This window comes from Sinocyclocheilus grahami, unplaced genomic scaffold, assembly GCF_001515645.1.
Source record: "Sinocyclocheilus grahami isolate Dianchi unplaced genomic scaffold, SAMN03320097.WGS_v1.1 scaffold3.1, whole genome shotgun sequence".
NCBI classification, from domain to species: domain Eukaryota; kingdom Metazoa; phylum Chordata; class Actinopteri; order Cypriniformes; family Cyprinidae; genus Sinocyclocheilus; species Sinocyclocheilus grahami.
The window spans coordinates 635,156-659,268 of NW_015505182.1; the positions used below are offsets into that span (position 1 = coordinate 635,156).

Genomic DNA, 24,113 nt, shown 5'->3' on the forward strand with positions numbered 1-24,113 from the left:
TTTGGACGAGTGTGGATCTCTTTCATCTTTGCATCTTTGTATTTTTTGGATCTACGCACCTTATGTTTTTTGCCTACTGGATTGTTGGAAGAGTGTTTGGCGCTACGACCTTTTTTGTAGAACATAACATATGTATACATACAGTATCTCACAGAAGTGAGTACACCCCTCACATTTTTGTAAATATTTTATTATATCTTTTCATGTGACAACACTGAAGAAATGACACTTTGCTACAATGTAAAGTAGTGTGTGTACAGCTTGTATAACAGTGTAAATTTGCTGTCCCTTCAAAATAACTCAACACACAGCCATTAATGTCTAAACCGCTGGCCACAAAAGTGAGTACACCCCTAAGTGAAAATGTCCAAATCTTTACACAAATTGTGCAGAACAATACAAAGGAATTTTATTTCCACGTTATTAATGAGCGCAGGTGTTGCTTGGTAGCACATGGCACTGAGGAAGGGTTAATACCCGAAAACGTTCTGCACTTGCACTTTTGCACTTCTTTGCACATATTTTTGTGACCTCTGAGTAATCAATGGAATAAGCCTTTTGAGCTGTATTTGGACGAGTGTGGATCTCTTTCATCTTTGCATCTTTGTATTTTTTGGATCTACACACCTTATGTTTTTTGCCTACTGTATTTTTGGACGAGTGTTTGGCGCTACGACCTTTTTTGTAGACTTAATATTAAGAAATGTGCTTTGTGCAAAAGTATTACACCAAATAAAGTTTAATTATAATTTTTATATCAGTAAGTCTGGAGTTATCTGTCAGTAAATATGTTAATAGATTTTAACTATAGGGTAGAGTGGGGGGAAACGCCCCCATGGGGTAAAATGCCCCACAAGATAAAGTCAAGATAAATTCTTATTGTAACTATGGACTACGTTGACGAGAGTGATGTAGAAGTTTTCACCATGAAACTTACACTGGTCATGTACCAGCAGTAAGAAAAAATGGTTTTAAAGCTTGTTGTTTTGTTCACAGTTATATGATATGAGAACAGTAGGGCCTGTAGATAGGCAGTACATGTTATTTAATAAAAATATAAAAAGCCTGTAAGCCTGTTCTTTTAATTCTTTTCAGTTGTTTACCGTTACATCCGGTTCACGGAGTGAATAATGCATTCTCAATGATGCAAAAACACCTGCATGATTATTCAAAATACATGGAAAGACATGAGGGTGAGTAAATAATGATAGAAATGTTAATTTGTGGGTAAAATCATGAGAAAACAAAACATTTGTGCTTTATCTGAAAGCATTTTTTTGAAAGTAACAAACTAGGAATTTAAATACAGTATGAAGAATGCATGTTTAATAGGCATACCAACCACATCTACATAATGCTTACTGTGCAATAACAAAACACATTAAGTGTTTCCAGGCAATTAGCTATCAATGTGACTTTATCAGTGTGATGACAAATAACTTGGGACTTAGGAAAGATTTAATGAGCCTAATTTACTGGTTCCAAGTTGCAAAGGATGGCTAATAAAATGTTTGGTGGCATACTTGATATGGATGATAAGGATGGATCCTTTGATGATTAAAAAATGCTTATCCTCCTGCCACCATCACTTTCACCATCAGCATTTTATGGGATAGAATTCTTCGTTTAATGCATGAACTTCCCACTGATAGGCCTTCACTTTTCGTCATAAAATGTAAATATAACCTCCATTGGTGTTTGTCTGCACTAACTACCTATTTTTGTTTTCTGGATATAGTTGTGAACAAAGCAACACAAAAGAGAAGAGGTCAGAATGCTTCTCTTTTGTGTTGCTTTCTTCTCATGTTGAACTATCAGCTGCAACACATCTGGTTCAAGTAGTCACATCTGGTTTCAGTAGTCTTACAGGTCAGCTTTGGTTGCGCTAAATGCTGCACAAAGAAAGTCTTTTATTTCTGCTGAAATGTGATGGATACCAAAAATGGTATTCTTAATTGAAACAGAGTGGAAACAATATTTGATATGTCATGACTTGGCTTAACCAAATTCTTTCAGTATTCCAGTATTTTAAGAATCCTAATTTGATCAAATTCTGTACTAATAATTCTGACAACGTATTCTCTCGCCCCCTTCAGGTTTGTAACAACAATACAAATGCAATGTCTCACATAATGTATGTTCAACTAGATGTGGCATCGGTGTGTTGGCTTGAAATGAAAAAGATTTGCCAAAGTGACAAAAAAAAAACCTGGCAAAACTAATAAAAAGGCAAAGAGTAATTTTCAATGAGCAATTTAACTTACTCGTTCATTGTCACTCCTATCCTCTGTATTAAATAATACAACATGTAAATAATATAATGCTAAATAAAAAAAACAATTTAAAACCTGCATGCATACGTTTCTTTTAACATGAGCCCTGGGACAGGAGATAAGGAACTATTGTTAATCTGCTAAACGTGACTATGTGCTCAATAATCACGGTTTGAAAAGGCAGTACATGCTTTATTAAAATACCATGAATTAAGCTTCAGAATTCTATACTGGACAAATGTTTGGAATACCTAGGATTTTATGTTTTTGTCTTTCATCCTCACCAAGGCTTCATTTATTTGATTACAAATACAGTAAAACATTAATATTGTGAAAACTTAATACTATCTGAAAGAACTGTTTTTTATTGTTATATATTTTAAATTATAATTTATTCCTCTGATGGCAAAGCTGAATTTTCATCAGCCAGTACTCCAGTCTTCCACGTGACATGATCCTTCACAAATCACTCTAATATGCTGATTTGGCACTCAATTATTATTGGTACTCAATTACTATGGTTCTTATTATCAACGTGGAAAAGTTTTTGCTGCCTAACAACTTAGTGGATTTTTTGAAAGGATTCTTTGAAGAGTAGAATTGTTTTTTTTAAAACTGCATTTGAAGTATCTTTTGTAACATTATGCATGTCTTTACTGTAACATTTCATCTATTTAATGCTTCCTTGCTGAATAAGAATATACATTTATTTTTCTTTTCTTTCTTTATTTTTTATACTTATACCCCAAACTTTTGAATGGTACTGTATATCAAGGTTTCCACAAAAATATTAAGTAGCTGTTAGAAAACACTCTCTGTCTTGAGACTGGTTCCAGATATGCCTCACCCCTCCTCTATCCTTTTTTCTCTCTCTCTCTTGTATTATGTTTTAAATATCTCTTACTTTTTTATACTTATACCCCAAACTTTTGAATGGTACTGTATATCAAGGTTTCCACAAAAATATTAAGTAGCTGTTAGAAAACACTCTCTGTCTTGAGAATGGTTCCAGATATGCCTCACCCCTCCTCTATCCTTTTTTCTCTCTCTCTCTTGTATTATGTTTTAAATATCTCTTACTCATATTCGAGGTATGCATGCGCACATGTATACATTAGTTTTCCTTGGTTTAAATGCCCAAATAAGGAGATGAATGCTAGGACTATAAGGGTAAAGGAGTTCGTGAGGAACTCTGAAGAGAGTGCCTCATCCTTCGCTAAAAGTCTATTCCTAATATGTCCATGTTTTTCTGTACATGTGGCCATTTTATATAAACACATGTTCTTGGCCAAAGATCCTATATGTGTATGTCATTCATATCCTCATTGGTTAAGAGGGTGAAACTCCCCTCGACATATGCCTATATAATATCTTTATATCTATGAATAAATTGAAGTATTGAGAATACATTTGAATGTGTGTTTTCTTGCTTCCCGGCCGTATACACTTTAAGGAACTGAGAATTCTTCAAGGCGGCAAAGAGATATCGAGGGACCAATTGTTATTTTTATTAACAGTAGCGAAACCTGCTTTCAACATGAAAAATAAGAAGAAATGTTTCTTGAGCAGCAAATCAGCAAATTAGTAGGATTTCTGTGTAATGGGTATACTGGAAATTATACATGAGCATAATACATCTTTCAACAACATTTAAAAATCGTATTATTCCAAACCTTTGACTGATAGTGCACAAATTAAAATATAGAGGGGGGTATGAATAAATTAAGACATTAAGACTAAACTAAATCAATATCAAACAATAAAAAAACATATGATAGACACTTTTATTAGTTATTAATACTTTTACAATGTCTGACTTATATTGTTGGAGGTGTTTAGACAGGTCAAAGATGATGTGTTGGAGTGCAAACTGGTGATGTTGTTACCAATTGCTGTGTTGTTGTTATTTTTATCACTGGATTGACACCTGCATGACCTTCGTCCCTATCTGGACACTTGTCTCTATCTGGATTAAACACCTTCCACCGAAAATAAGGTACACTACAAAGAGCAAATGTACCCCTATCTGATTGAACAATGACCTAATGTAACTTTCTTGTGTAACACTGTGTACATCTTATCATAAATATTAGCTTGAAGTTACTGATATATATGTATAGTAGGCTATCCCTGTATGATCCTATACAGAAGAAGTGGGTTCATCCTAAGGCTGTTGAAGATAATGTGATGAATCTTTGTATGTCCACATGCTAAATTTCCACATGCCTGAAGTCACTGAAACATATCATGTTTGTGATGACAAACTTTGCGACTTCAGCAACGATACTGCAGTTTAGTTACACTACTAGAGTTTCTAGTTTCAGTAAAAATAATAATGGTAGAGAGCTTGAGGTGAAACTGAAATAGGTCACATCAGATCTGTTTTTTCTTTTCTTTTTTAAGATAAGACAACAAGGCTTTCGAACAAGATAACATGTGTAGATATTGTTTATGATGTTTGTGCTTAAATGTGGAGAGCTTAACATTTAATAGCACACTTTTATTTACGATCAAATTTGTAAGATTTAAGTGCATGAACATTTTTCTTCACAGTCTCAAAATAAAGTTGTCATTGTATTCTCAGTTGTTTTGAATATCATTTAATTTCGTTCTATTGTGAGCAGCCTCAAGGGAATGGACATCTACACCACTGATTCCACCAAGAGAGATACACTAAATCTTCATTGTGTCTGTCAAAGAAAGAAAAATCTTCATTCAAAACAATAAGTTGCAAAATAAATAAATCTTGATTGGTCTGTTACTACAGTCAGGTAAATCTGGATTGGCCAAATCTGACTGAAATTTAGATTTTTCTATGGGCAAGAAAAATCTGAGCTGACATTTAGTGTCATGTTATACATGTGTCGCCCTCCCTGTCTCTCTCTCCACCCTTAATTTTACTTCATGCGGAGTTCCCCACACAAAACTAAAGGGGCATGTAGCAGCAACAAAATGAACAGGGGAATAACACATTTAACAGGTATTTTGTCTATTTTTATTCAAATATGTTTCTTTAACTCCACTGTTGTGTTGGGGTCAATTTGAACCACATTCGATTTTCAAAATACTTGAAATACTGATTAAACTTTATTTCTTTTTTAACTTTTGTGAATATTTCTCATTTAGGGTCATGAATGTCCATGCAAATTTGTGACATAGATGTGTTTTAGAAAGGCTGTACAAAAATTGTTCCCTTGTGTTGGGGTCATGTTAACCCCCCATTAACCCCAACGGTTTTCCATAAATTTGCCAAAAACCAACAAAGAGAAAACCTTTATTGTAACTTGTCGAACAACTTGAAACTTGTAACTTGTACTAGTAATTTTTGCTTGTTAGATTTATTTGGATCTAAAAAAAAACAGCACTGAAAAAAAGTGTGAGAAACCCATTTTACTCTAACAAGGTTTTGAGAACCAGACATAACAAAAAGGCAGAGGAAGAACAAATAGCAAGAGATAAATAGAAACAATGTTAGATATTATTTATACTTGTGGTTATTTGCACCTCGGTGTGCAAATAGTCACTATAAGTTGTCAAGACAAAAACATCAAAACATTATGTTGTGTCTATGCGGATTTCTGAACAGAAAAACAGAAAAACAAGCTACATTAGATGTCTTTTTTCATAGTGCTGATTTTTGGAAAATTGCATGGAAACCAGTGTATGTCAATTTGACCCTAAGACAAGTTTTACCCAGTTTTTGAACACAACAGGAAGGTTAATATATTCATCTCACGTAAAATCATCTATTAATGATCTTTTTCCATTTTTGTCAGGCCTGAATTTGCTCTTTCATTTCGGTAAGGTTATTTTCAATCCACTGCATTAAAGTGAAAATTCGAATGTTTTTTAAAAGGTATTGAGAGACTGAGAATTATTCATTTAAATTATGTCGCAAACAAATTACTGCTGACATGTTAGTATGTGTCTTTATTGTCTTTTTCCTCAGTAACCTGTTCAAGACTGGTGTGTTACTTCACAAACTGGTCTCAGTACAGAGCAGGAACTGCTAAGTACCTTCCTGAGAATGTGGACCCAAACTTGTGTACACATTTGATCTATGCATTTGCCATTGTAAACTATGCCAGTAACATAGCAGGCAGTGAGTGGAATGATGTGGCCCTTTACTCGACCTTCAATGCACTTAAGAACCGGTAAGGATGCTTGTAGCTCAGAGATACACGTTTCTAGTCTTATATATGTTTGATTTGTCAGATGTTCTGGTGTGTGACACAGACTTCGCAAAAAATGTTTCTTTTAGAAATCCTCGCCTAATAACCTTGTTGTCCGTCAGAGACCAGGACTCGAACCAGTAAGCATTCTTTTTCTGTTTCTGAATAAATGTTGATCTCTACTGGTAACGTACCATTTTTTTATATTTTATAAGTTTTTTTTTTTGTTTGGTTGTAGTTGTTTTTTACAAAAACATGGCTTATTGAGAAAGATTTAGCAAATTTGCGATTAATCAACCTGTATTTTGTTAAAATCGTTGGAAAAATCTAGAAACAAAGTTGTTACAGCAGTCGTAGGTTTATCTAGATGTTTAGAAATAATATGTACTAAAGTAGCAACAGCATCTTCAGTACTGTAACCTTTCTTATAGGCAAACTGCCAAGGGTCAAGTTTGCCTTTAACCATCTGAACTAAATGCTGAAGTAACAATCTTTCCCAGTTACTGAAGTAAGGGGTATTGGTCTAAAATCCTTATATTCTCTCGGACATGGAACTTTGGATAATGGTTTTATATATGCAGTCTTCCATAACACAGGAACAATATGTGTGTCAATTGTGGCCTGTAATACTGGTTGCCACACTAGGGCTAATTCATTTGCAAAATTCTTTTTAAAAAAAAACCTGCACTACATCCATCAGGACCAACAGCTTTTTTCCTATTGATAGATTGAAACACTTTCCTATTGGTCTAAAATCCTTATATTCTCTCGGACATGGAACTTTGTATAATGGTTTTATATATGCAGTCTTCCATAACACAGGAACAATATGTGTGTCAATTGTGGCCTGTAATACTGGTTGCCACACTAGGGCTAATTCATTTGCAAAATTCTTTTAAAACAAAAACCTGCACTACATCCATCAGGACCAACAGCTTTTTTCCTATTGATAGATTGAAACACTTTCCTGACATCATCTACCTCAATAACAATTCTCTCTGCAGATAATGGAGCCACAACATCTATTATTTCACTCCTGGACCTTATACACAAGAGATGGGCCTGTGGTCTTACTTTGAAGTAAATCTCATAGGAAAATATATTTTCTAGACAGAAAAATTTGTTCAATCTTTTTAATATTAATTGCAAATGCTTGTCTATATTAAGTTAAGAAATATTTTCTTTTTTCAAGATATGCCTTTTCCTAAACGGTGGGGTAGTACAGTGGATAGAAGACCAGAAAGTTCCATTTTCTATTAAAGGCAGTGATTGGGTGGGCTTTGACAATCTGAGGAGCTTTGAAATTAAGGTACATTCTGTTACATAGACTACTCTTACGTTTAAATTGACAGATTATGTTACATGAAAAATAACAGCTCTGCTTTTCATTGTTAAGATAAAATACTTACAGGAACATGGCTTTGGGGGTGCATTTGTATGGGCTCTAGACCTGGATGATTTTTCTGGATATTTCTGTGGACAAGGCAATTACCCTTTAGTCAACCACCTGAAGAAATGGTTAATCCTTGGTAAGATTTGCATTAATTGATTTGATTTTTAGAATGGTTATTTATCTTCAGATTCTGATATATAATTATTTATTTGCTACAGGAGCAGAAGATGAATTGGATGGTTCCATGACTACAAACTCCTTTGAAACAGTTGGAAAGGGCTTTTCACCACTGCCAATGTGTGTGAACATTCTCAACTCTCTTCCTGCATTGAAAAGTCAGTTCTGTGCAAACAGATCAGATGGACTTTATCACAGAATGGATTCCCTTAACTCATTTTATAGCTGTACTGGAGGAATGACAAATATCACCTGGTGCACCCCTGCCATTTTAAATCATTCTGGGGCAGCACGACCATCCCAGATGATCGTTTTTATTACATTAGGGACTGCAAGTTTTCTAACTCAGTGGCATAGCCTATTTTAGGGGTAACATGTTGATTTAATGTAAAAACCTAGATGGTAAAACAGCTGAGAACAATTTTTAAAATATAAAATGCAGGATACCTAGGTTGTAGCCTATATATGGATGCATGTGGAGTACTTGTGAATAGTTGTGGTTGTTAATGTGAAATCATTTCTTATTCCTCTGCTTTAAAATTAGCCATTGAGCCATTTTAGTCAATAGTCAAGCAACTAATGTAGTGTAAATATGCAGCTAACTAACTTTTGTTGGATGTTAAAACTGTCTAAAACGGAACCGTTACAAATACAAAGAATATTTTTCTTTGTATTTTTGTCATAATTATTAATAATTGCATTGTTTGTGTAGTTAAAGTAATAGCTACATTAAAAAGTAAGAGAGCAACATTGTGCAATTTAAATGTCTGGCTATTGTGCTGTGTGACTGAAAATCAGTTACACATACATACAAAATGTTGTATTCTTTTCATTAGGATATTTTATCCCACAGTGACTACTCAGAGACTACTTTTTATTTCTTTATTTTAATTCCTAAACTCTAATAATAATTTTACTCACTCTCATTTTCTTTCAAATCTGTATACATTTCTTCTGCGTAGCACAAAATTTTTTATAAAATTATTAAATAAGTTGCTATAAAATAAATAATCCACTGTTGTATGACTTGGAATATAGCGCACAAGTCGTTTGGACCACTTTTATGATTAATATGATACAATATGATACTTTTCTTCTGGCTTGACTTCAAGATAGTTCACCCAAAAATGAAAATTCTGTCATTACTTACCCTCATTTCAAACCCGTAAGACCTTCGTTCATCTTCGGAACACAAATTAAGATATTTTTGAGAGCTGTCTGACCCTGCATAGACAGCAACGCAACTGAAATGTTCCCAAGTCCAGAAACTGGAAAGAGATCTGTAAAATAATCCATGTGACATCAGTGGTTCAACCGCAATTATACAATGATACGAGCATACTTTTTGTGCGCAAAAGAAAAAAAAATAACGACTTTATTCAACAATTCGTCTCCTCCGCATCACCCTGGTGCCATTTTGGAGAATATCCGCTGGACGTAAACAGCGTATGCTGTTCTGTGTCAGCTGCGTCACGCCGGATCTGTTTCCTACGTTGTTGTGATTTGATCTGAACGGAAACAGCGTATCCGTGTGCCGTTCTCAACCCCGCCGCCTCAGCTCACGCTAAGCCGTGGCTTCCGCTCACGCTAGGCCACCGTGTTTTTCGCTGTGAAAGCGAAACTACTTTGTTTGGTCTTCCAAAAGAGGACATGACTACAAATCAGTGGTTAAGTTGTATTTACAACACTGTTCCAGAACAGTTCAACCCAAATATTCAGATGTGTGCAGCACATTTTATGGAGGACTGTTTCCTGATCCTGGGAGAGTAGACTACAATGCCGGCAGTTCTGACTCACAGTCTGTAAGTATGTTTTCATTTAAAGGATTTGCCACTGACGATTCAAACGCGAGTTTTGAGCAGTGTAGAGTAGCGCTTGTTGTTTGTAATTTCTCCGATCACAAATGCAGACAGCGAGACAGGGTTTTATGTTTACGCGGCGCGATGCAACGCAACACGTAAAAACACAGTATAAGTCATTATAATCAGTAATTATGTCCCCACTGGATGCAACAAATGCCTCGTTTGTAATGGGTTTTAATGTTTTTGTCTCTTTGCTCCGGCCGGACAGGGCATCACAGTATGGTGAGGGGGCATAACATATCCGTCACAGGCATGAGGTATTCGGCCAATCACAACGCACTGGATAGCTGGCCAATCAGAGCACACCTCGCTTTTCAGACCGATGAGCTTTGTAAAAATCTACGCGTTTCAAAAAGGCGAGGCATAGAGGAGAAACAGTATGTACAGTACATATGTACAGTATGTGGAAAATAATGTTTTTTTAACTTTAAACCGCATAAACACATTCATTACACCAAATACACAAAATAATGTTCTTTTTAGCAGCATCATATGACCCCTTTAATTTGTATTCCGAAGATGAACGAAGGTCTTACGGGTTTGATACGACATGAGGATGAGTAATTAATGGCAGAATTTTCATTTTTAGGTGAACTAACCCTTTAATTGCCAGAATTAATTTCGCCAGAATTCAAGTTCCGCAGAATAAAGAGTCGTATGGGGTTAGAACAACATGACGCCACCTACAGTTTCTGGTGAACTATCCCTTTAACGAGTCTGTTCGTCACATTGACGTCTATGCCAGCACTTTGCTGTCTGGCAGCCGGGCGCCATTTTGTTCGTCTGTGAAGTCAAGAAAAGAAGAGATAAGTCCAGTCCAGGAGCGTCGACCACGAGCGTCTACATGCACCAAACCGAACATACTTAATTCCAATCGGTATAAACTGGTAATTGTTAACGCTTTATTTGAAGTGATTGAACTTTTTATTTTATTTTAGTTAAGTGCAGTAACGTTAGTCGTGTTAAAGTTAGCAACATGCTACCCGAAGTTAGCAACATGCTATTCGAAAGCCATAGAACACTGTTATTTTCACGTAACGTTACACAGCTTTTAGGCTTAAACATATAACATAATTATTTGTTCTTTACACGTTGTTTGTCCCAGTGTTTCTCATCTTGACAACCTTCATAGTTAAATGAGTCAGACCAAATACAACACTAAAGGCCTAACATGACAAAAGGGGATAACGTTATCTTTTGAACAGTGGGTTTAATTCAAAATGTATCTAATCGTAATCGAACTTTTGAAAAACTCAATGGAAACAAGATTTTTTCAAAAATTCGAATCAAAGTCGTTTTCGCTGTGCTTTCGTTTTGGTTTATTTATGAGTGTGTAACGTTAGATTATATAACTTACTATACTTTTTTGGGGGGGGAAATGTTAAAATATTGTAGATTTACAGACGCGGAATTTGTAAACCGCACCCTAAATGTACAGGTGCGGATGCAAAATCTGCCAAATATTTATTCAGATAATACCAATTTTAAAACTTGATAAATACGGTTTATCATGCTTGAAAAACGATACCCAGACCCAAAATGAGTTCAGATAGAAAATTGTCTTCACAATCTGAAGTTGTTTGTATGTATTATCACGTATTATTGTGTTCAATTACATGTGATATAAATCCAAAACATGTTCAGTCTAAGTTACCTGTAACTTAGTAAGAATTTTTTCCATGTAATAAAATATTATGTTCCTGTCCTTATTCAGATAACCAATTGTTCAGCACATGGGGAGTGTTTTTGTCTCTTTTTTTTAAAAATGTAGGTTATGCAAGATCTTGTCCTTCATTCCAGAGGATAACTGGATTTGGATAATGAAATCGGTTCCCTGAAGATTGCTGCCTTTTTTTTTTTTTTTTTTTTTTAATCTCACCATTGATTTTTGGTTTTCCTCTATTGAGCATTTTTATTAAAGTTCCAGTCTACCCCCTTTAATTTTTCCACCTGCCTTCAGGAAACAGAAGAGAACCCTTCTTTTTTTTTTTTTTTCAACATCTCCAAGATATCCAGTTCCTTTTTTGCGCTCGTCTCTCCTTTTTTGACAACATCTAGCTTGAAGATTTTTTTAAAACTCCCCCAAACCCTCTAACCACTCAATTAGCAACAATATTGAAAAAAAAAAAAAAAAAAAACGAAAGGACATTTTCCACCACCTGCCAGTTTTAACACAGCAGTCTGATGGGAACAAGTTTCTAAGAGAGGCAAAAGTTGCCCCATCTCTCCCTGTTCAGTCTTTACTCATCAGTCAAGTGTTCCTTCAGGATCCATACAGTGCTGGAGCGACCCTTCACGTGCTTGAGATCACCAGGGAACGTCTCAGCCACTGCAGGTGAACGAAGTTCTTGCAACGTATTTTCTCTCAAGTATTTAAATATCGGCCACCATTTTGCATCATTCAGGACAGAATGTGAAAGTGAAAAATGTGAAAGGAACAACAAGGGCATGAATAGGCTTGTAACACTCTAAATAGGGAGATTCACGTAGACCCTGTTGCAGGAGTCCAGGACGAGATCCCAGCATCACTGAAGAGCTCCTGACCTAGAAGACTACAAACTTGTGCCAGAATGACCATGCAAGGAGATGACTGCTACTTCTTCTACTATTCCACCTGTACTAAGGTAAAATAAAAGTGTAAATAGTCATAATGCTGTGCATTGTATACACACACACACATTATATATATATATATATATATATATATATATATCATCAGGATTTTAAGTAAAGATCATGTTCCCTGAAGATATTTTGTAAATTTCCTACTGTAAATATCAAAACTTAATTTTTGATTAGTAATATGCATAGCTAAGAACTTCATTTGGACAACTTTAAATGCGATTTTCTCAGTATTTAGATTTTTTTACACCCTCAGATTCCAGATTTTCAAATAGTTGTATCTCGGCCAAATATTGTCCTATCATGACAAACCATACATCAATGGAAAGCTTATTTATTCATATATATAAATCTCAATTTCAAAAAATTGACCCTTATGACTGGTTTTGTGGTCCAGGGTCACATATGTATATATTTAGATATGTATTTTAAATAAAATTACGTTTTTAAATAAAGATTTAATATGAAAAGGTTTTCTATATACACGCATACATAAAAAAGATGATCATAATTAAAAGTAAATTTTTAGTGTTGCGCTTTGCCTTTTAAGGGTAACAGCTGCCCTTTTCGACACTGCGAGGACGCCATGGGTAGCGAGACGGTCTGCACCCTGTGGCAAGAGCAAAGGTGCTTCCGTAACGTCTGCATGTTTCGCCATATGGAAATAAAGGTTTGTGACCAATTTCAAAACCTCTTTCTGTTAAGATCCTTCCATTGTTTCTCAAATTGGACCTCAATAATGATCCACCCTGTTATTACTTTTATAGAAAAACCGCAAGGAAATCGCATGCTATTGGGAGAACCAGCTGGCGGGCTGCCAGAAACCTCACTGTGCTTTCCATCATGAGAAGCCGCGCGTCATCGATGGGAATTATTTTGCCCCAGACAAAGGTATTTTGTTGTCTTTACAGTAATTTGAACTAAACCGGTCTTTATAAATTTCTAATATAAACTGGCCTTTTTGTCTATTTTTAAATAGGACAAGTAGTGCGAAAGGAGAAGGAAGAGACCCCACTCGAGGACCAAGTCAACCAAGTCCCTGCACCCACCGCAAACCCCACTAACCCGCAGTTAAGAGGGGTCATTAGAACTGAGACCCAAGAGAATGTCCCCAGCCCTACCCATCCACCAGTGGTCATCAACCCTGTCGATGACGACGATGAGGATGGTGAGCTCACATTTCTGTGAACAGGCTGTCCGGTCCCGTTCGTGGTTGATTCCAACCCTTAATTAGTCCTTGATTAGCTGGTTCAGGTGTGCTTAATTAGGGTTGGAGCTATGGGCTGCAGATGGACCAATAAGAATAGAGTTTTGCATCCCTCATCTAGAAATACTCAGTGTTTTTCTTCAATATTTGCAGATCAATTCTCAGAGGAAGGAGATGAATCTCTTGGAGGATCACCCCAAAAAATGATCCCAAGCAAAAGTAAAGATTGTTTCCATGTTCTGTTGATATTTTCTTTTATATATTAGGAGCTTTATTTAATCATTATCTGTCATGCAGATGATTCGCTGAATTTTGGTATCCAGACACTAGAAGAGATCAGATTGAGGAAAGCACTCATGGCAAGTTTGAAGAAATCTGGTAAATGAACCCTCGGCACTATTTTTTGGAGTAAGTTTTGCTGTTAAGCCATCTGATGGATCATTTTAATATTCGCTTTTCATTTGTTTGCAGGGCAGTCCACCATGCAAGGCTCAGCCCAAAACAAAGGAACTGCTATTGAAAAGGAAAACATTCAATCTCTCTCACATCGGGAAGTTAACAATGCCAGCGTTGGTGAGTGGTCCATAAGGTTTTAAAACTTTAGTTTTTTTTACAGTATTGAACCATTAAATAATTTTAAAATCTGTTGCAGATTCATCTGTTAATGAAATTGGAAAAAGAAAAATTGCAGACAGACTTGGGAAAAGAATTTTGTCCAGAGGTAAGTTTATGAAAACCGTTTGCTTCACATTTATGTATCTGCGACCCCTTTTTACAAAAACTGAAAGATGGTGTTGTTTAATTAAAGATGCTCCTGTGGAGGAAGACCTACCTTTAAAACGACGCCTTGCTGAACGTCTCGGTGGAATTGTTGAATCCTCCACAGACGTGCTACCACAGAAAGGTGAAAGATTTGTTTATTGTGGCAGCTCAAGTTGTGTGGGTCTTTTGTATCTTTTTCATAATTTCTTTTTTCCTGATCTCTTTATAGCTCAGAAACCAGTGCGTGAAAGACTTGGGTTGACTGCCGCCCCGTCTAGCACTGACAGCGAGCCAAAATCATCTGGAGATATCCGTATAAAAACCCTTGAGGAGATTCGGCAAGAGAAGGCAGCCAAAAACGTCAACACAAATAAAGTTGTGCGTGTTGTGAAAGAAGTGCCGGCAAAGGAGTTGAGCCCATCCAAGAAAAGTGTCAAACCCGCTGGCGGACCTCAAGTTAAGACCTTCTCTGAAATCCTTCTCGAAAAGAAAAAAATGCAGGAAAAAAAAGCCCAGGAAGTGAGCACAACAGCCAGAAGCCCAGAGGGGAATGAAGGACCTTCCACTGCCGGAACTGCGGTCAAGGCTCCTGTGGCAGCTGGGGAGGTACGAGTAAAAACGCTGGAGGAGATACGCAGGGATAAGGCAGCCCGGATGCAGGCACCACTTCAAGAGACCACTGACGATAAGACCCCGACATCAACTGAAGCAGAGTCAAGTGGACCTCCAAAGAGGCGCATTCTACGCATTAATAAAAGCTCATGTAAGTCAGACACATTCATGTTTTCCTAGTTTGAAATGGTTATCTCATATGCCCAAAGAAGTGTGTTCACATAGCTGTTAATTCTTTCCAGCAGCTGCATGCACTGTGGGTCAGACAAAACCAGATGAACCTGATAAGAAATCAGAACCTGCAATAGAGGTAAACTACAAATTAAACACAGAACAGCAGGCATATCTAAATATTATTGTTTCTCGAATAATTGTTTGCTCCGTTCAACTCGCAGGCAAATGGAAAAGGTAAACCCACCAGTGAGACCGTTAAAGTAAAAACGTTTGAGGAGATCATGCGAGAGAAGAGACTACGCAAGCTGCAGGAGGAGCACGTCACCTCCACCAACCAGAAAGACGCAGGACTGTCTGCACCTGCTGCCTCACCACCAGCCTCTGAACCCTCTGCTCAACCACAAACAACCGTGAGAAAGCGGATTACCCTCAAACACAAGAGCTCTCCGCTCCCTGCTGCCCCAGAAGCGCCCCAGAAAAGCTCCCCCGAGCACTCTGGAGACAGGACTCCATCGACGAACACACCGACTCGATCAAACAAACCAAAGCCCTCAACCTCTCCTGTGATACCTGTCCAGCTAGCTGAGGGAACTATTCAAACAGAGACCAAGGGTATGAATTTAACATTAATTGATGGTCATATTCAATCTCTCTTTAACCGTTTATTTAACTTCTGTTTCTACACAGTAATGCTTTCTACATGACAGTAATGCTTACGTTGGTACTAATATTTATGTAATAAAAAAGTGTGTCTGTATGTATAAAATGTAAATGTAAATGAATAATTTTCCAAATGGCCTACTCAATCCATTGCATTTGCCTGCATTTCAGTGAAGCCCAAGGTGAATGTGAAGCCGTCAGTAATAAAGCCGGCTGCCCAGCCTATCCAAAAGAGGAAAGCTGCAAAAGTTCACACTGCTGTTGCTGAAGTGAAACCTCTTAACACTGCCTGTCATACACCTTCCTCACTGATTATTCCCAACAAGCACCTTAGGGTAAGAGTTAGTTTATTTATTAATTAAGTAAAGGTGTTAGGCAAGTCTGGCATTACTGTCACTGTATTAGAAAAAAATATAGAATACCGTTTGATTGATTGATTTTTTTTTATTTATTTTTTTAGGTGGAGTCACCAGCCTCTCCAGATGTTCAGTCCAACACTCAGCAGGTGCCTTCCAACACCGTGGATATTCAGATGGTGCCTATGAACTGCATTGAGCCCGCCAGTACTACATCTCCTGAAATTGTTGTGGTCCCCCAAAGGTATGGAAATTGTTCTCATGTATTTCAGATATAATGCTTTTTTTTAAATAATAAATTGTGTGTGTGTGTATAGGGGTGTAACGGTACACAAACATGACGGTTCGGTACGTACCTATGTTTTGGCGTCACGGTTCGGTATGGTTTCGGTACAGTAGGAGAAAAAAAACTAAACGCAAAGTATTCAAATTGCTTGTTTTTGTTTATTAAGCAATGGTAAATAAATTCTATTTTTCTTAAAATTTGAAATTTTCTTAGAGATAAAAATCTACCTCAGCTTCTGCTCTAAATTATAGGGAGCCCTTTTATATCACTATAAGGTTACAATTAACAACAGAGCCCAAACTTAAATTAAATTACTATTTATTTTTAACTTTAATAATCAACACTCAAATAAAAAAAACTGAATGCAAACATATCAATTAACTTCTAAAGTATACAATTTCTATTTGTTGTTGAAATATAATATTTTACAGAGTGGCTGTCATAACTTGTTTCATAACAGATTTATTTAAACATGCATTAGATAATGAAGACATCACTAACAGTTAAAGTAAAATATGAGTATATAATCCCAATATTTCGTGATATGCTCTTCGCTGTACTTGATTGTTCTAGCAAATAACGAGCTGTAGACACTGATGACTTGCCTGAGGTAAATTAAATGCTACGTGACGTTTTGTTTACAAGTCGTTTTAATGACGTCTTTCTGCGGTTTAAACATCAATTGAGTGATTATGTGAGGAGTGAGATGTTCATTCATGTATGTTTCGCGTTAAAACTAGTAATAAAGTAATTTTCTCTTACTAACTGGCACAAGTGCAAAATGTGTTTATTTATTTATTTTTTTGGGTGGGGTGGGGGGTTGCTGAGGGTAATTTGTTTTTTTTTGTTTTTGTTTTTTTAGGGATAACTAATTGCGCTTTACTACTTGGGGATAATTGATTGTATCTGTTATTTTGATAGTTTCTTAGTCTCCTATTTCTTATTCGGATCCCTTTTCTTTATACCTAGTGTTAAAATGTTATTTAAACTGTGTTATTGAAATATTGAAAAAAATTGTAATACTTGAAAATTTGTAAATAAAGTGAGGAAAAAAAAAAAAAACCTGTAATAAAGTGGAAGGGCTGATCTCACTCACTCACGCTCTGCGCTGCGGTTAGAACTGAGGCGTTTATAGAGTGATCTGTTGCACCATGTCAAAGAGCACCAAAATGGCATTTATTGTCTGAATTTCCTGAAAAAATGGAACGATTTGTTTGGTACTCGTGCGTACTAAACCGAAAGACCCGTAACGAATATTTTCAGTACGAATATGTGTACCGTTACACCCCTTATATAATTAAATATTAGTAATATTTATTTACATACACAATTACTTAGTTTTTATATATTTTCTGTTTTGTTTTTTTTCCCCCTTGTAGCCCTGTGGTCAAAACACCCAGCATGCGCTCTCGGCGGTCCAGCACCACTACTGGTCGTACTCCTGTTGTTACCAGTTCATCAGTGGATGACTTTGAAGACCTGTTAGATGAATTTACTGATGATCGGCTTGAGGATGACTTGGAATTGGATTCGGGCAAGGGAGAGGACGACCTCCTTTTAGAACTCTCAGAAATGATTGACAGTTAGACATGAGTGATGTCATCCGTTTTCTTACAAAAACACTGCCGCTATGAATTTAAAAGGACTGTGACACCATTTAATCCACAGCATTTTAAATTAAGACTTTTTTTATTTTCAAGCTCTAATAGATCTGTTTTAATGTTTCTTTTAGGTTTTTTCTTGTCAATGTAAATATGATTTCTTCATCAAATAGTGCTTGAGAAACACCAGTTGTGGTGTACAGGTCTTGTCCTCTTGTTTTCTTTTAGTTGACTTCCTAAAGCTGTCAAAAAAGAGGAAAAAATCTTATTTAGCTGTTGCAGGTATTAACAAGCCATTGTAAGACAGCCTCAGGTATAATGAATGATTGTGTTGGAGGTTGTGTTATAGCACTATTACTCATGTATTACAAAGACAGGAAGTTTTCAGTTGTGTACTGTGTATGCTGAAAAATTGCTTTTTATTAGAGAGGCACATTAAGGCCACACCTTTCTTAGTCTTCGTTTTGAGTTACATATATTTATGATCCATTAAATGTTCTTTGGACATCATTATCAACATTATTTTAACAGGTCATTTTGCTCACCTTTGGTTTAGTTTAGGCAAACATTTTATGGTCCTATTGTTTAATGGTCTGACAGCCTTTCTTCATTTCTGCATAAATTAAGACCTTTAAGGACTTGAGACATTTTATGCTACATTATATTCCCTTGGGCACCATCTATACATTTTCACTTTGTGAAATTAATACCAAATTATTTTAGCAGTGAAGTTCCTTCTCAGACTTCTGAATGAAACGTAAATATGAAGCGGTGTTCTCAGGGAAAATACTTCAGCTTTGCTTAACTTTTATGTTTTGTTTTCTTTGGAAAGGTCTTGACCGTCCGTGTCTTCTTTCTTTTTATTCGCCTTAATTAAGTGGCATCATGCATTAAGGGACTGGGATGTGAAAATGGTATCTTTGCTGCAGCGTCTGTCTCTTCAGTTGAGTTGCACCTCTTCAAAACCAACTTTGTAAATAAAATGTCTTTATGAGAAAATATTGTTTCAGTTTTTAACGGGGTTTATCAAGCAAGCATTATATTATGTAAATGCTTGTAGTAACGCTTGAAGTATTTAAGAACTTACATATTTTTTAGAAATATATGTGTTATATTTCAGGTGTTTGTGATGCAACATTAGTTTTAGCTGCATTTTTGTGCCCAATTTTTAAAAAATACCATCCCACCCAGGGCCATCCTTAGGGAGGTGCAATTGGTGCGGATGCACTGGGCTTGTGTTGAAAGGTCCGAGGGGGACCAACCCACACCCCCCAGGAACACAATCGCGAAAGGGGTAGGTGGCCCTGATCCCACCAAAATATATATATATTTTTTTTTTTTGCATTGTTAAAAAATAACCTCTAAAATCCTTAAGTGTGCCGCATGTAAATCTCTAGATGTTTTTCTTAGACCTTAAGAAATACAACAATAGAAAATATTCACTACAATTACAGCTTAAGAATATTTAAATTCAGAAATGCAAAAGTATACGAATACTCTGTTTTAAAAAAAACTTTGTTTTGCCACGATTTTGATGCTTTATCACTGATGTTTCGTCATTGGAAGCCTCACAGAATCTATATTGTAAGTTTCTTTGTTATGATTTCAGGGAAAAGAGAAGCGCCATTAAACCCCAAGCCAGCAGGTGGCGGTAAACATGTAACACTATGACTTCCTGACCGAAAAAAAACACAGGGAAAAGGCAACTGCGTATTACTGCGACCGAAAACTGCAACACAAACGCTCGTCCTCTGCTGTTGTCATTCCTCCACACAAATAGACAACCATAAACCGAGGATTAAGGCTTTTATAAGCCTTGGAATTCTCCTCAAGTTCTGATTCAATAGCTGGGATGCATAATTTCCCTCTAAATTTTAGCTTGTTTAATGGCAGGTATTGGAAATTTCACAGTAAAAAGGAAGAGATATTTATTAGACATAGAAGTCCATTAAGCAACCGGAGAAGATTATTTACGCGGTCGTAAGAATCTGCAAAGGTGGCTTATTTTTTACATTTGAATGTAATAGAGAGCCGTTTGTTTTTAAAGGGGCTTCTCTAGGAGACATCGAGGTTAGTGGTTATTTGGTTATGACCCAGTATTGGCTAGTTGTGTATTATTGATATATTTCTGTTTGAGCCGTATATTCTCCAAACTAACGTGCTAAACATTGTTTTGGTTTGGTGTAACGGCGGAATAACAGGCCGATGGTTGTTTATCAAAGAAACTGACATCTAGTGGCTCTAAAGAGTCAATGCAATTCTGTCAGTATATATAATAAAGTTGAATAAACCATGAAGCTCCTGGAAAACTCAGGTTTTGAGGCCATAAACAGTCTGCTCACTATTGAAACGGGAGACTGTAAGATATTTGGACGGTAAGTGCTCAATACTTGGTTTTATAAACAACATTTACATATCAGAACACATAATCGTTTTGAGTTACATATATTTATGATCCATTAAATGTTCTTTGGACATCATTATCAACATTATTTTAACAGGTCATTTTGCTCACCTTTGGTTTAGTTTAGGCAAACATTTTATGGTCCTATTGTTTAATGGTCTGACAGCCTTTCTTCATTTCTGCATAAATTAAGACCTTTAAGGACTTGAGACATTTTATGCTACATTATATTCCCTTGGGCACCATCTATACATTTTCACTTTGTGAAATTAATACCAAATTATTTTAGCAGTGAAGTTCCTTCTCAGACTTCTGAATGAAACGTAAATATGAAGCGGTGTTCTCAGGGAAAATACTTCAGCTTTGCTTAACTTTTATGTTTTGTTTTCTTTGGAAAGGTCTTGACCGTCCGTGTCTTCTTTCTTTTTATTCGCCTTAATTAAGTGACATCATGCATTAAGGGACTGGGATGTGAAAATGGTATCTTTGCTGCAGCGTCTGTCTCTTCAGTTGAGTTGCACCTCTTCAAAACCAACTTTGTAAATAAAATGTCTTTATGAGAAAATATTGTTTCAGTTTTTAACGGGGTTTATCAAGCAAGCATTATATTATGTAAATGCTTGTAGTAACGCTTGAAGTATTTAAGAACTTACATATTTTTTAGAAATATATGTGTTATATTTCAGGTGTTTGTGATGCAACATTAGTTTTAGCTGCATTTTTGTGCCCAATTTTTAAAAAATACCATCCCACCCAGGGCCATCCTTAGGGAGGTGCAATTGGTGCGGATGCACTGGGCTTGTGTTGAGGGGTCCGAGGGGGACCAACCCACACCCCCAGGAACACAATCGCGAAAGGGGTAGGTGGCCCTGATCCCACCAAAATATATATATTTTTTTTTTTTGCATTGTTAAAAAATAACCTCTAAAATCCTTAAGTGTGCCGCATGTAAATCTCTAGATGTTTTTCTTAGACCTTAAGAAATACAACAATAGAAAATATTCACTACAATTACAGCTTAAGAATATTTAAATTCAGAATGCAAAAGTATACGAATACTCTGTTTTAAAAAAAACTTTGTTTTGCCACGATTTTGATGCTTTATCACTGATGTTTCGTCATTGGAAGCCTCACAGAATCTATATTGTAAGTTTCTTTGTTATGATTTCAGGGAAAAGAGAAGCGCCATTAAACCCCAAGCCAGCAGGTGGCGGTAAACATGTAACACTATGACTTCCTGACCGAAAAAAAACACAGGGAAAAGGCAACTGCGTATTACTGCGACCGAAAACTGCAACACAAACGCTCGTCCTCTGCTGTTGTCATTCCTCCACACAAATAGACAACCATAAACCGAGGATTAAGGCTTTTATAAGCCTTGGAATTCTCCTCAAGTTCTGATTCAATAGCTGGGATGCATAATTTCCCTCTAAATTTTAGCTTGTTTAATGGCAGGTATTGGAAATTTCACAGTAAAAAGGAAGAGATATTTATTAGACATAGAAGTCCATTAAGCAACCGGAGAAGATTATTTACGCGGTCGTAAGAATCTGCAAAGGTGGCTTATTTTTTACATTTGAATGTAATAGAGAGCCGTTTGTTTTTAAAGGGGCTTCTCTAGGAGACATCGAGGTTAGTGGTTATTTGGTTATGACCCAGTATTGGCTAGTTGTGTATTATTGATATATTTCTGTTTGAGCCGTATATTCTCCAAACTAACGTGCTAAACATTGTTTTGGTTTGGTGTAACGGCGGAATAACAGGCCGATGGTTGTTTATCAAAGAAACTGACATCTAGTGGCTCTAAAGAGTCAATGCAATTCTGTCAGTATATATAATAAGGTTGAATAAACCATGAAGCTCCTGGAAAACTCAGGTTTTGAGGCCATAAACAGTCTGCTCACTATTGAAACGGGAGACTGTAAGATATTTGGACGGTAAGTGCTCAATACTTGGTTTTATAAACAACATTTACATATCAGAACACATAAAGGGGAACTGAGTAAAGGACGTGTTATTCACACTGTTCTGGTGTCAGAGTGTTATTTGAAGTATTTTGTTCTAATGACACTGCTGTGATGTTTCTGTAGTATTGAGAGCTACTCCTGTAAGATGGCAGGTGATGACAAGCAGATGTTTAAGCTGTTTTGTCAGGAGGGGCAGCCGCATGTGCTGGAGGCTCTGTCTCCTCCGCAGAGCTCAGGAATCAGCCCCAACAAGTAAGTCAAAGACTTTTCTTGAGGTACCCCCTCACTTACACACAATACAATACATGTCTTCCAGAAAGTCATTGCACATTTACTGAAATATGTTTTACTTTCAGACTGAGTCAGAGTTTGGATGATGGGGAGGGTCCTCTTTCGGACAAGTGCAGCAGAAAGACGCTCTTTTACCTGATCGCCACTCTCAATGAATCCTTCCGGCCAGACTACGACTTCAGTCGCACCAAAGGCCATGATTTCAGCAAGGAGCCCAGTGTTAATTGGGTAATTTTGATGTTAAATGGTTAACATTTCTGAAACAACATATGCACTCATTCTTATATATATAGAATTATAAAACATAATTCATGATTTCAGGTGTTTAATGCAGTGAACAGCAGTTTGTCTGCTGCTGCGGGTGAGGTGTACAGTCACCTACAGCCTCAGTTATGGGAGGCTCTAGACAAGGAGATCAGCCTTGCTGAATGTGACATATACAGGTAGATATTCTGCTTTTAAAATCCATGTTCAGTCAGGCTTGTCTAAAATTTGATGAATGCTTTTGAATAGTGTTTGTTTGAATGATACAGCACTAAATTAGTAAGCAAGCTCTGATTGCATTCTGTGACAGCTACAATCCAGATCTGGATTCCGACCCTTATGGGGAAGAAGGCAACCTGTGGTCCTTCAACTACTTCTTTTATAACAAAAGACTGAAGAGGATTGTGTTCTTCACATGCCGTTCTGTCAGGTTAGAATCTTTGTGTCTGGTAGAAAACAATTCAGCATCAACATACAAAAAAGTTATCTTTGTAATGAAAGAGGCAATGATTTTATTGCAGATTGAATATTATGTTATGTGGGGGTGGAAGAACACTTTTATTCCGCATGGATGCATTAAATTGATTAAAAATGGCAGTAAATACATTTATAATGTACATAAGATTTTTATTTAAAATAAAAGCTGCTCTTTTAAACCTTATCAAAGAATCCTGAAAAAAAATGCATAACGGTTTCTACAAAAATAGAGAGTAGCACAAATGTTTTTAACATAGCTAATAATAAGAAAAGGGTCTTAAGCACCAAATTGGGATAATAGAATAGATTCTGAATGATTATGAAATTCAACAGGAACACAGCCGGAAAACTTGATGTGTAGCTCACACATACTTGCACGTATTCATATGAAACTCAGTACACATATAGAACTCATTGAGCCGAACAACTTTTGCACTGCATGTCATAGGCTCCGCCCAACAGGAAGTTGGCTATTCAGGGCTGTGTAAAAAGTACATGCTCTGGAATTTGATATACTTGTCTGAGGATTTCCAACCGATTGCCACCAAACTCG

The 24,113-nt window shown here is 36.5% G+C and overlaps 2 protein-coding genes across 7 annotated transcripts in view; both read left to right on the top strand.

The window, feature by feature from the left end:
- The first annotated feature begins 10,619 nt into the window (after positions 1-10,619).
- LOC107558747 (zinc finger CCCH domain-containing protein 11A-like) lies at positions 10,620-19,156 on the top strand. 5 transcript variants are annotated; one of them, XM_016242456.1, is made up of 17 exons: positions 10,621-10,764; positions 11,649-12,212; positions 12,354-12,501; positions 13,050-13,169; positions 13,267-13,390; positions 13,479-13,667; positions 13,860-13,925; positions 14,004-14,084; positions 14,178-14,279; positions 14,359-14,427; positions 14,515-14,610; positions 14,698-15,231; positions 15,323-15,390; positions 15,476-15,866; positions 16,086-16,249; positions 16,375-16,514; positions 17,936-19,156. In XM_016242456.1, exons 3-17 carry the CDS (start codon positions 12,448-12,450, stop codon positions 18,141-18,143), a joined length of 2,406 nt encoding a protein of 801 aa, XP_016097942.1. In that variant the 5' UTR covers positions 10,621-10,764; positions 11,649-12,212; positions 12,354-12,447; the 3' UTR covers positions 18,144-19,156. The 5 variants fall into 5 exon arrangements, with proteins under 5 accessions (XP_016098222.1, XP_016097942.1, XP_016098083.1 ...); XM_016242597.1 differs by having other exon boundaries at positions 12,145-12,212; XM_016242669.1 differs by having other exon boundaries at positions 10,621-10,754; positions 12,145-12,212.
- Positions 19,157-19,845: 689 nt separating this feature from the next.
- Positions 19,846-24,113, top strand: part of LOC107559223 (repressor of RNA polymerase III transcription MAF1 homolog) — a 7,622-nt gene continuing 3,354 nt past the window's right edge. The window contains exons 1-5 of one of the 2 annotated variants that reach the window (XM_016243080.1): positions 19,846-20,532; positions 22,652-22,780; positions 22,885-23,047; positions 23,141-23,262; positions 23,394-23,513. In XM_016243080.1, the coding sequence (XP_016098566.1) occupies positions 20,450-20,532; positions 22,652-22,780; positions 22,885-23,047; positions 23,141-23,262; positions 23,394-23,513 (617 nt within the window). In that variant the 5' untranslated portion in view covers positions 19,846-20,449. Of the gene's footprint in view, positions 20,533-21,810; positions 22,499-22,651; positions 22,781-22,884; positions 23,048-23,140; positions 23,263-23,393; positions 23,514-24,113 lie in introns of those variants that run through there. The other variant, XM_016243006.1, reaches the window with a different exon arrangement.